The sequence below is a fragment of the Siniperca chuatsi genome, linkage group LG10 (genome assembly GCF_020085105.1).
Source record: "Siniperca chuatsi isolate FFG_IHB_CAS linkage group LG10, ASM2008510v1, whole genome shotgun sequence".
NCBI classification, from domain to species: domain Eukaryota; kingdom Metazoa; phylum Chordata; class Actinopteri; order Centrarchiformes; family Sinipercidae; genus Siniperca; species Siniperca chuatsi.
The window spans coordinates 21,197,778-21,210,673 of NC_058051.1; the positions used below are offsets into that span (position 1 = coordinate 21,197,778).

At 39.2% G+C, this 12,896-nt stretch overlaps 1 protein-coding gene across 1 annotated transcript; it reads right to left on the reverse strand.

Moving 5' to 3' along the window:
• Nucleotides 1-358: 358 nt before the first annotated feature.
• On the reverse strand, nucleotides 359-10,918 carry LOC122883385. The gene is made up of 18 exons (XM_044211973.1): nucleotides 10,664-10,918; nucleotides 9,550-9,622; nucleotides 8,772-8,787; nucleotides 8,559-8,666; nucleotides 8,347-8,435; nucleotides 8,118-8,210; nucleotides 7,908-8,010; nucleotides 7,132-7,280; nucleotides 6,973-7,041; nucleotides 6,806-6,872; nucleotides 4,440-4,621; nucleotides 4,227-4,274; nucleotides 3,739-3,784; nucleotides 3,489-3,640; nucleotides 3,326-3,394; nucleotides 3,169-3,220; nucleotides 2,902-3,009; nucleotides 359-2,756 (listed from the first exon to the last, which is right to left on the reverse strand). The coding sequence occupies exons 1-18, from the start codon at nucleotides 10,813-10,815 to the stop codon at nucleotides 1,765-1,767; spliced, it is 2,568 nt and encodes an 855-aa protein (XP_044067908.1). The 5' UTR covers nucleotides 10,816-10,918; the 3' UTR covers nucleotides 359-1,764.
• Nucleotides 10,919-12,896: the final 1,978 nt, after the last annotated feature.

The following is a 12,896-nucleotide window of genomic DNA, read 5'->3' on the forward strand; positions in this document are numbered from 1 at the left end:
GCTGTTGCGGGAATTCAACCTGTCAGTATTTGTTCACAGGGTTTGGCCCATTAACTCTAAACCACCTCTGCACCCAATTTATATTAATATATAGGAAAGCATTCGGTTAACATCTAACTGAAATCTTTCAGCTGGATTGCTGAAGTTTAATCATTAATTAAGTAGGTAAGTTAAATCCACGGTTAGAGATAAGTTGCAGTCTTGCTTATCTGCTGCACATTATGAAGCCCTAACATCTGTGTTAACTGTGTGCCTGTGGTCCTTAGGGCCAGTTAGTGTGCAAAAATGCAAAATCATTGTGGATCTTAAACGTATTTGTTTTCCATTATAGCCACGTGCCCAAAGAACACACTCAAACTCTGCATTCAGCTCTTTATTATAATAAAGCCATGTGACTAAATTGACCTAGTTTGTAGGGGATCCTGTTTTCATATAAACTTAAAAGTCAATTGATACTGTATTGGCAGAATAAATAACCTTTTTTCCCCATTTTATGACTATTACTCATACTTTGTATGATTTACACCTTGAATTTACATCAGCCTAATAAAAGGTTATGAAAAATCTGTCTTAGTTCAGTGTCCACGTAGTAAGTTACTCGCCTGACACGAGATTAACCTTTACGTGCTGAACTTGGATGTTTTTGCAGTAATGGGTAGTTCCCGTGTTTTATCTACTGTGATGATTTACTTCCTCATTAATCCTGGCTAGCAGACCTGTCACTCAGCTCCACAGTAGTGGAGTCTTGTCAATGTTGTAGTTGTTCCACATAACTCATTTGAATAAACAGGTTTCAGGAAACACATGAAGCTTATAAAATAGAGACTCATAACAAGAAAAAAAACAAAAAAACATTTCAGTTATATAAAAAGCAGGTTTGCCTCTCATTTCTTGTCATCACAAGTCATTTCTGTAGATAAACATGAATCTTTTTTATTAAAAGCATTTATTATTTTCTATACAGAATTGTATAATGCCAACAGTGTTAGGCTAATATCCCAACATTGTTCCTTGAAACAGGAAAAACAAATTATGGAGTCACTTAAGACATTGTACAAATAATTCTTCAACGGACAATTAAATGTTTACTGAATAAAAAAAAAAGTGCAGTATGCCGGTAAATAAAATTAAATAAAACACTGACTTATACTTTTTAGTAGGTAGCATGTGTGCAAATATTTAATAATAGGGCTGCAGACAGTTTATGTAATATGTAAAACACTTGAACACATGTCCACATTAATTAACTGCCAAATAGTCAAGCACACATCAGCACAAGTAATTTCCTCTTTGCACCTGTTGCATTAACACTGAAAATCCTGGGGCAGCTTTGGCACAACATCTGTTTAGGAAATCCTATGCAAATTTGCATGTTCCTGTAAACAGCATTCATACAGTTTCTCACCTGTGCACGCAACATTTTCAAACATTAAATGCACTCATGAAGAAAGTGAGGTGTAATTTGCAAACAGTTTTTCATAGCAGTTAGCCTATTTAGAGAGATAAGGCAGGTGTTCACTATGGCTTCAGTCAGGAGAGCAACATAAAGAGCCTCTGTTAGAGGCTAAGTGCAGGGGACAGGACAGTATTTCTCTTCTTAATATGCAAAACAAGTGGTGGCATTTTTGATATGATAGCACCAAGTAATGTATAGTTCTTGCAGAGTGATTGGCTCCGAAGTGCTCACAATGGATCATCAGGCCCCGTGTCTCATGTACGTATTTTGTTTCCAGTCTGTCCCCATCAGAAACGTGAAACCTGAGATTAAAGCTTCTCTGCTCTCCATAGTGACCCGTGGAGAGGCTCATGCTTTTGTACAGGTCTTGGCCTTGCCCTGTTGGCTGCCAGTGGCAACTTGAGCCTGCTCTGTGTCTTATCTGACATCATTTTCAGTGATGAAGTGACACTCGGCCCTTGCATTTTATTTCCCTGCATTTGAGGCACCAGTGTTTGTAGTTTTTGGGCTAGCTGCCGTGCCAGCCATATTGACAGCACTTTAGACAGGAGTCTGGGCCAGCAGTGCCTCCTGAATTTACCGGCCTTTGTCTGCCTTCTCATCCCTCCCAGCTCCTGTATTAAACCCCTGAAATCCTGTGGTAAGCAGTACCGAGGGACACCTCTGAAGGCCTTCGGAATGTCCCTGCTGTGGCAAAGGCCCTGGAAATAGACAAAGGCCACTCCTTGACCTTTGCAACCCTGCAGCTCCCCCTCTAGGCAGGCCAGAGCAGCCGTAAACACTGGTGCTATCACAGCAGAGGGCTCGTTCTGGGAGTACCAGTCTTTATCATCACATAATTTAACACAATCTTTTTTTCCTGCAGCCTTCTCTTTTTTGCTTTTTGCCAGGCTTCTTTCATTTTGTTTCAAATCCTCTTCCACCTCTACTCTTATTGTCTCATGTCTCACCTTTGCTTTGCTGCAATCTTCCGTTTTTCTCACATTCTTATCCACATTTTCCCTCTCCACCCTCCAGTTCTCATAGGTCTTCTTGGCTTCAGGACTCCAGATAATCAGTACTTTCCCTTGTGCCTTACGCACAGATTCCCACTGCCCGTACAGCCAGGGAAGTGGACCCAGATCTGCCACTCCATTCCTGACCCCGGCCTTTGTTTGAGAGCTTTGGGCCCACAAAGCCATGTTCACTTTGGCACTTAGCTCCCCCTGCAGGATTGAGGCTAAAGCACACACAGCAGAGATATGGGCTGACTGCTCTGATGAGCACACCAGCAACACTGGCTTCTGGATACAAAGCCAGCCTAGAGATATGGGAAAAGACAGAAGAATAAAATAATGTATTATTTTGTTAAGGCAATACAATGTAATTAAAATTATTTGAAATCTGAAGATGGAGACATGCAACCACTGCCTTGAAATAGTATTTAAGGAGGTAACTGAACTAACCTGCAGCTCCACTCTTGGTGAGACGGTGGATGAAAATTCCCAGTAATGAAACAATAACCACAAATATCAAAGCTGCCACAGCATATACACCACATCTGTTGTGCGTGTCTATAGAAACACAGAAAAGGCAATGTGTCTATTTACTTTGTAGGAGTTGTGTGTACATTCATGCATGGATTGCTACTCAAAAGTTCATATGTTGGTACACTTGGGCTTCTGTGTGTGTGTGTGTGTGTGTGTGTGTGTCTCTCTCTTTAGTACACTTACAGTCTGGGCACAGAATTCTTTTACCACGAAGAGCAGGATTTGACTGCCACACCTGCAGAAAAGCAGATTGAAATTGTTGAGAAGAAAGAAAAAGGTAACGCACCAGGTCCAGAAAGACCTCTCTCAGTCTTGCACAAAGTTATGGCATGTACTTGACCTGCACACACAGCTTCTCAGCAAGAAAGTGAAGAGGCACATTTATCCTCGATTGAGTAGTATTTCCATCCTGTAAAATTGATAAGAGTCATATTTGCTCTCATTAACAATTGAAATTGTTGTCTCTTTAGCACTCTCTCTCACAAACACATATGTATGTTTACCATTGTTACTGAGTGGACCTGCCCCATGGGTGTACATCCCCTCTCATTAAGGACGCAGAGTTGAGCGGAGAACTTTGCTGGAACAGAAGAGGTGAGATACAAAAACACACTTTTTCTGCCCGGTCCAATATACACCTCCCATGATGACATATCTGTGAAGGACAAGGAGGGAGTCAAGAGAGGGAAACAGATAGATACATTGAGACTTAGCACAGCTATAAACAAAATAAGCTCCCTCTGTGTGACTCACCAGCCTGGAAGGGGCAAGAGATATGATGGCTGCCTTGTAGAGAAAACTGCAAAAATGAAACACATGTGAATCTGCAACTCAACAAAAAGGTAGGCAACTGGGTATACAGTGCATCCAAAAAGTATTCACAGCGCTGCAAAGAAGAATGGGAGAAACTGCCCAAAAATAGGTGTGCCAAGCTTGTAGCATCATACTCAGAGACTTGAGGCTGTAATTAGCACCAAAGGTGCTTCAACAAAGTATTGAGCAAAGGCTGTGAATACTTATGGACATTTGATTTTGTTTTCATTTTTTATTTAATAAATTTGCAAAGATTTCAGATAAACTTCATGCTGTCATTATGGGGCATTGTTTATAGAATTTGAGGAAAATAATGAATTTAATTCATTTGGAATAAGACTAACATAACAAAATGTGGAAAAATTGAAGCGCTGTGAATACTTTCCAGATGCACTATATCAATGCAAGCACATTTGGCTAGTTCTCACCTGCACACACATCTGAGGGTGTTTGTCCACTTCAGATGTGCTATATATCTGTTGAGGAGACACAGTGGGTGTTTGAGAAAGCTTTATTCATTTTAAGTCAAGTTTATTTCTGGAGCACATTTAAAAACAAACATTGACCAAGTGCTTTACAAAGAGATTAAATAAAAACACAGGAATCTATCACCAATACCACTGCTGTCCTGCCAAACTTACCAGGTTTGGTCCACCTCCCTTCTCTTCCAGTGTGGAGTTGAGTACAGGTGTGCAGAGGTGTTCTTGTTGCCACCAGCAGAGGGACGCAGAGATCTTCAGGTCACTGACAGGACACTGAGAGCTCAACTTGAAAATTGACTCATACAGTGTGACTTTAGAGGAGGCCCAAACATCTCTGACATCTGTAGAGGCAATATGGACACAGATGTTTACAACACTGACAACATTAGGATATTTGTCTCTGAAACAGTCAAACCTTTTAATTCCATTCACCGCCATCGAGGTGAATGGAATTAAAAGGAATAGTTTGACAATTTGGGAAATACGCTTATTCGCTTTATTGCCGAGAATTAGATAAAAAGGATTGATGCCACTCATATCTGCTCATTAAATATAAAGCTACAGCCAGGTGACCATTAGCTTAGCATAAAAACTGGAAACCAGGCAAACGCTTAACCCTCTGTAAAACTGTCACCCCGAGCTAAGCTATGTGCTGGAGATATTTCTTGGCTGGGAATAGCGACTTTCTGGACTCGCCGCTGGTTCCTTGGCAACGTCACTGTGTCACGGTCAAGAAATTGTCCAGCACATAACCCCCTGTAAAACCTTGTCATTTTTACAGTTCAGTTTTTGTTCAGACTAAACAAACAAGATATGAAGCATTAATTAGTGAGCTTTATAGGTGCTGGTAGGCAGGTTTTCTTTCCAGTCTTTAGGCTGTTGCCTTATATTTACCGTACAGATGACATTGGTATCGATCTTTTCTAACTCTCGGCAAGATATAAGCATATTTCCCAAAATACTATACTTTTCCTTCAAATTTGTGCCTCTTACAGCAATAAAAAAAATAAAAGAAAAATGTAATTTGAAAACCTCAATATCACACCGTTGGCAAGCAGGAAACAGGGAAAGGACCCAAACGCAGACAGAGGAGGCAGAACAATGACTTGAGTGGTTTATTAAGAGCTTACTGGCAGAGACAGGCGACAAATAGGTTATAGGCAGGTAGCATTAATTCCAAAAGGCAGACAAAACCGAGCCAAAATAGGATAATAATAATAAAAATAAATAAAAACAGGAAGCAAAACTACCCAACACATGAGGGAAGGGGAGTCTTTCAAAATAAAACAGGAAATAACATACATAAACCCTCAAACCACAACACAAAAGCAACTTGTCTTTCCAGAGACAATGCCCTCTTTTTCTTTGCTATTAGTTTCAGTAAAAGGAGAGGGAAATTGTTCCAGTGAAATCTGTACACAATGAGGTCTATTATCGATGAGTTTTTTCAAATGTCCTTTTTCTGTGCTGTAAGTGCCACAAAGTTCTTAAAACCTTGACACACATTAAACCAAAACTATTTGCATGGCTAGATACCACTTAGTAATTTATTATTAATTATTATTATTATTATTATTATTATTATTATTATTATTATTATTATTATTATTATTATCATCATTATTATTATTATTAGAATTTTGGTTAAAACTCATGATTTCCTCAGAATATAATTCTCAAAACAACAACAAAAACAAAAAAACACAAAAAAAACCTCCAACTAAAACACTGATGGCAGTGCCTTGCTGAAACATTTGGGCGCTAAACAAAATGTCAAACAGGAGCAAGTCTGTGTCTATAATTAATTCCAGTTTTACCTCATCTAACATCTTTGCTTGGCTATGTTCTCTTCCTTATATCTTTTTGAAAATGTAGCAATGTGAAAAGACACTACAGTTTGTATACTAGTTTACAACCTATAAGATTGTGCACTTTTACAAAAGCTGCTGATGTACAGTGAGCCCTGTGATCAGCAGTGTAGCATTGAGGCATTAGAACATGCCAAATGAAAGATTTTTATGCTAATTTTTTTCCCCTCCAAAACTAGAAAAGTAGCTAAATGGGTCACATTTAAAATGCTCTTGATTCAAGGTTTAGGTCATTGCGATAAAGGCTACGTTTGCTTTATTTCCTGCCAGTAAATTCATCAGGCCCATCTGCAGGAATGGGATAACATCTCACACTGCAGAATCCTACATTAGATTAGCCATATTTTTAAATACCTCTAAATAACAGAGTGTGATTGTGTGTCGTGTTAGAAATGGACAGAAGGAAATGACATATACAGTAAATGATAGGGTTATGAATTCTAACGAAATCTAAAACATAGCCTCTGGTGGGATTTCTGTTTTCTGGTCTCGTGAAAGAATGCAAGACACCCATTAAACAGATGAAGGGGAACACCCCTGTTTTGTATTTCTGAATCTCAGTTGTCAATTACAAAACAATGGTAAAGTAACAAAAAGTCCCCACAAGATGTTATTATTTTCAATCTGACTCTGACATGAATCATACGTCACACTCACCTGCGAGGCTTTTCTTTTGAAATGGGCACTTTTTTTGTCGCCGGGCATCTGTATGGGTGTAATATACCTGTCAACACAGACACCGCATGTACAGGCGTGAAAAACAGACTGATTCAACAAAATAATAATATTTCCTGCATCAAAAAAGTATTGGGAGCAGAAAGTACCTCCACGCACACACAGGGCAGCAGGTAAGGGATTTTAACAAGAGCTGATCGAGACTGAGATGGATCAATCTGAAAAGAACACACAAATACATTACAGAAAAAAAACTTTTAGTGTGTACAAGTGCATATATGCAGATAAAATGTGCCACTGATACTTACAGTAATTGGTGGGGAAAGTGCCCCGCCAGTGCAGTCCACTGCATTTTGTTGGTAACACCATCTGGCATGGACTTTGTCTCCAGACTCCACAATGACAGTGATGGATTTAGACGATTGATTCACAGACAGATCAAAGTCCGGTATGGGATCTAAGTGGCACACACAAAAGAAAAATAGCAACAGGCTATGATCATTACCGCTTGGCAGGTCAAAACATACAGACAGGTAACACATTGAAGGAAAAACTTGTTTTGTTTCCAGCATAACAATCCGCCCCCATTCACAGGGCATGAGGGGTGACTGAATGTTTTGATGAGTATGAAAATTATGTGAATCATATGCTTCAGCCTTTGCAGTGACCATATCTGAATCTAAATGGGCACATATGGATGATTTTGGACAGATGTGTGAGACAGCGCTCTCCACCACCATTGTCAACACACCAAATGAGGGAATATTTTTTGGAACAATTCTGTTTGATCCATTTAGATCAGTTCAGATACTTGTAGAAATTATACCAAGAAGCATTGTAGCTGTTCTGGAGGCTCATGGTAGCCCAATTTATGTTGTTTTTTTCCTTTTAAATTTGTCACCCATCTGAGATAGGACACATCACACAAGACACTTAACCTTGCCTTTGTGCTATAGGCTGCTCTGATGGAGAAAGAATCAGGGAGAATGTATTAAAAAACAAACAAATGGAAGATCAGTTTGTTGCAGAAAGGAAAGATGAAACCAAAACATGAGGCCTGATGCCAGAAATCCTAAACACACACCTGGTACTGTGTAACTGACATTGCAGCTCGTTGATGTGGTCTTGTAGGACACAGAAACAACACTATCTGTTTCAGCCTTGACACAATCATGCACCAGCTCCCACTGGACAAAAAAAAAAATAATAGGGAACACAAATACACAATCATCAGAATTATCTTCATAAAACCATCTTCAGTGTTTTAGAGCCTAAAACAGGAAATTCAACTTACCACAGCAAAACTGGTATTGCTATGTGGCAACAGCTGTGTGACACCCCTGTAACACTTGACTCTGGTATCACCTAGTTTTCTTACATTGTCACACTAAGAAAGAGAGAATAGAGAAAAAGAGATAATACAATTGCACCTCACCCTCTTGAACTACAATGAACTGTAGGCTCTTAGTGACATTTTGCATATATACAGAGTTTGGGGCAGGTACAAAGAAAATAAATCCAACCTTTTCTTTGTTTTTCCTTTTTTTCATGGTAGGCCTAATTATCTCTGTAATTGGGGAGAGAATTTTAATCTCTGGGGCCTTAAGGAAGTCTGGAAGAAAGCAGTGCGACATAAGTTTCAGCATTTTGTCAGACATGCAACATTGAAAGCTTTAGAGATGATGAAATGTATGATGAACAAAATGGACTTTGCAGCTATGGTGTGACTCCGTACCGTCAGCCTTCATCCAAACACGGACAGTGACACATTCTGAGTAACCCCCCCAAGGGTCCTGGGACAGGGCTGAGGTCAGTTTCACAGGGCAGTGTCCCTCAGCATAATCTGTCCAGACAGAAAAGAGCATTAGTACAGCACACATGGCTTCCACATGTAGTCAGTGAAATTAAGCTGTGGGATGAGAAAACCTATATTAATTAGAAAACTTACCATTTTGATTTCCCATCTAAAAGTAAGGAAAAAAGAAAGACATTTTTTTATTTAGTTAAATGAATGTACAATGTGTGAATGTCATACCAGTTCATTTAACAAAAAGAAAAATAGCTACATCAGAAAGTGATAATAAAAAATAAAGATTCATTTTGACTTCTTCAGATAAACATCTGAGAAAAACTACTGACTCTTAAGTGTTACATATTTAGAGAATCAAAATAACATTTTTCAATTAGAAAGAGGTTGAATTAATTAAGAAATGTTGTTTTGAATATAAAATACCCCTTATAAAAAGAAAAAAGTTAATAGCACATAAATTGCTATCATTACATTCAAAACAAGTGATAATATTTCCCCCCCTCAATGATAATAGCATGTGTTGTTTTGCACAATATATAATTCGCCAGTCTTTTCCCCAGTCTGCCACCATAGAACAGACGAGTTATACTTTCTTGTTCAGTATTGCAGATAGTATATTTGTTAAGAACATCTAGAAATCTTGAAATGCTTATAGATGTTTGTTGGATATATTTTGTGTAATATTTTCAGATGTATTTCTCTAATATTAAGAAAGACAAGGAAATATCAACCATTCATAAAACGGCATATGGATTTGCCCATTTACCCACCATGCACTTATCACAATATTTTGCTCTCAGTGTTTTGGATAGAATATATCTAATCTTATTTAAATATTTACAGTGATCTCTCCCAGGTACTACCCTAACGCCTCTACTGTATGGTCCACTCTGTAGCAACACTGATTTAAACTTACCTGACATGTCGTGGTACATCCCAACAGCGGAGACACCATGACGCCAATAAATGCCACCGTGGTGACAATGCGCCTTTTAAACAAATGAAACATTGAAATTAGGAGATTTGCGTAGTTAAAATCCAGGATTTTGTGCCCTCGCGAAGCCATGGTTTTCTGCGGGTAAGATCCAAAACGTGTGCAATGGCTGTATCCTCTGTGTTAAGCTGCTACACCGAGACGCTCTGCATGACAGCTTGTGGGGTAATCAGCTACCCCAAGTTCTCAGATCATGCGAAATGACTAAACCATGAGGGCCTATGTAAAGAAACAACAACAACATTTTGGATGACTATGCGCTGCGACCTCAGCTCCGTGTCATCATCAGGAGGAAACGACTCTGAATTCAAGCCCCGTTTTTTTCCTCTCTGAGGCCACTTTTGTGTTGACGCCCATTAGCAGAAAGTAACGTGCACTGCTCGTAAGCCTAGTGGAGCATACTTAAAAATAGGATGTTCTGCTGTAGGATAACACCCACCACAGGAAGTGATGGTGAAGGCCCCAGAAGATTTTTGTCTCTCTCTCTTTTAGTCACTCACTCACACACACACACAAAGCCCAGGTAAGCCTACAATCTCCCCCCTCGGTTCCAGTTAGCAATACAAACATTTCACCAAGACACCCACCTTCAGTCATATAAAATTTAATCACTCCTCTTTGAAGTAGAGTTCATGTGGCTTTTTTTTACGCTGATCAACAGAGAAATACCCCTTAATGTCAAAGTGAAAACACATGTCACACATAACACATGTCTACAAAAGTGGTCTTAATTAATTTGAATTTTACAAAACACATGTTTGTTGCAAGTATTCGACCCCGCCCCGCCCCCCTTAAATATGACACAAAGCATCACTGGTGCAGCCAATAGTTTTAGAAGTGACATAATTAGTTAAATGGAGACCTGTGTGCAGCCAACGCGTGTCATCAGGCCGAGTCCGCAAATTGCGCAAGGGTCCCGCCGCCCCCTCGTCCCAAAAGTCTCGATGTCTACGACCTCGATGCGCGAGGCGGAAGTAACCGTCCGGCCACAAAAAGATAAACAAACACCGTGAGAGTGAATTGCGGGAACAGTTACCAAGTAAACGGGTGTGCTCTCCTCTCTCGTGTGTCTGTCCTGCTAACGTTAGCTGGGCGGTGCATCTCTTGCTCCGTCTGTGTCTCGCTTGTTTGCCAGCCACTTCCAGGGCTGTGACTTTGTGCCTGACAGAAGTGGGAGTGAAATACCATCGAAAGCCACAGGGCTCACAGTTCATCTCAGTTTCCCAGGCACCTAACTTTTACCAACAATGAGCACATGTTGTTCTTTTATCTGTAGGTTAATTTTGGTTGATACATGAATGGGTTAGGCTTTGTTTTGTTTTGTCTCATCTAATTTATGTCCTGAGTTTTGTTGAATTCTTAAGTTGGTTTAGTAATATCAGGACACTGTGACAAAAATCTACACCAACCTATAACAACAGTTGGCCTGGTGCTTCACAGCTTTATGGGAAAGTGGCAATGAGAAAGCCACTCCTAAAAAAAAAAAAAAAACCCACATGATGTCTCGGCTACAGTTTGCCAAAAGCTGGAAGAAGCTTCAATGGTCTGATTTGCAGTTTTGCAAAGTAGATGTAAAGCTGACAGAGACACATCCACACAGACTCAAGGCTGTAATTTCTGCCAAAGATGCAATTATTAAATACTGACTTGGAGGAGGTGAATACTTCTGCAAATTAGTACTATATTTGTAATGAGATCTGTTTTCACTTTGACATCATTTTTTTTGTTTTTGTTGATCATTTGATTTAATGTTGTATAAGAATAAAACATGAAAATTTCCAAGGGGAGTGAATACTTTTATACTTCATTGTAGACTGTAAGTACCAAGTAGTGAACCTAAGTACACCTTTGAGGTACTTTACAACTTTATACTCCACTACATATCTGAGGAACCTCCATTTCCTTTATCTGAGAGACTAGTTGCTAGTTACTTGCAGATGACTTTATCAAATATTTGTTCTTTTAGCATCTGGCAAAGCCTTTTAGCCAGGTGAGCAGTGGACACTTAAGCTCTTCAGGTAAAGATACATAAAAACACGAGTGCATAAAAGATTTGGTTTAGCTTAACTAGCTGCTGTGGCATTACCTAAATTATCTGGTTTGTGGTTTATTTCATCCATTAAATAAAAACATATAACCGCACTAAACACATACACATAGCCCATGCATTATTGTGTACATGTGTGTAGAGATAGGGTACAGTAGATGTAGCCACAGTTAAAACGGAAAGCTAAAACAGGTTGAAATAGTTGAAAAAAAAAACCCATCACCATGAGGTCACCTCATGTGCCGATGCTTATCAGTTGTTTCCACTCACATTCTGAGCATTGCTCAGGGCAGGAAACAAGGTGTCTTTACTCAGAGGGGTGTTGTTTTGGTTGCAAATATGAAGACATAGATGTTGTGGTGAGTGGGCGTTCCAGTCGTGTGGGGAATCTTTATCGTGCATGGAAAAAAAATATCTGAAATGTTTGGTTTGGGGAAAGGAAATTCACATTGGTTGTTGATTTTAATCATCATGGGCAAATGAGCTCACAGCAACTGATAATGTAAATAGTCAGGCAATTTATGGGAAATGTAATTAAAATGGCATCAAAAAGTACTACTATAAAGGTATTATACCTGAAAATACAGTGACATCCTGTATCTTTTAAGGCCTGTTTAAATAATTTTACGTTTTTATTTTGACAGGTTATTACATTATCTGGGATTATTATGGACATAAAAATCAGGTATAATTCTCAGGCAACCAAACCACTACCTTAACATCTGCATTCACATTCACACAGTGCACAAGACTTAGCAAACACCCTCTGCAAAAAAAACTTTTAAAGAGACACAGTACCTGTGTGTTTTTGTAAAGGCTGTCCAACCAGTAGAACCAGTGTACAGTAAGCTTGTGCTTTATATACCATAAAATACTTCACAAGGCAAGAAACCTGCAGAACCAATGTGAAGCCCCGATTGTAACTCTACATTAAGGTTTCAGATGTTGGGACACATAGTGTTTATCCTTATTATAAAAGAGGAAGTTAACTTGAGTGTTTAGGCAAATACGGACCCTAAAGAATAGACAATACTTCCAAAGAAACATAAAACCTGACCCGTCAAATCTTGCACCTGAAGTGTTGTGCTGTCAGTCTACGTGGATCAGTATCGGAAAAAAACAGCGCAACAAGTCATGAGAAGCACTTGTGAGTCATAATTTCTTTGAAAAGAGGTAATGGGTGGGTAAGAAATTTCTGCTTAACAGAGAGAGAGATATTCCA

Bases quoted from the DNA above. Each gene is read 5' to 3' on its own strand.
- LOC122883385 (XM_044211973.1), bottom strand. From the start codon at position 10,815: ATGGTATTTCACTCCCACTTCTGTCAGGCACAAAGTCACAGCCCTGGA. The intron at 8,211-8,346 runs GTTGGATTTATT...TCTCTTTCTTAG, and splicing joins AAAGGAAAAACAAAGAAAAG to TGTGACAATGTAAGAAAACT. The intron at 8,011-8,117 runs GTAAGTTGAATT...TTTTTTGTCCAG, and splicing joins GCAATACCAGTTTTGCTGTG to TGGGAGCTGGTGCATGATTG.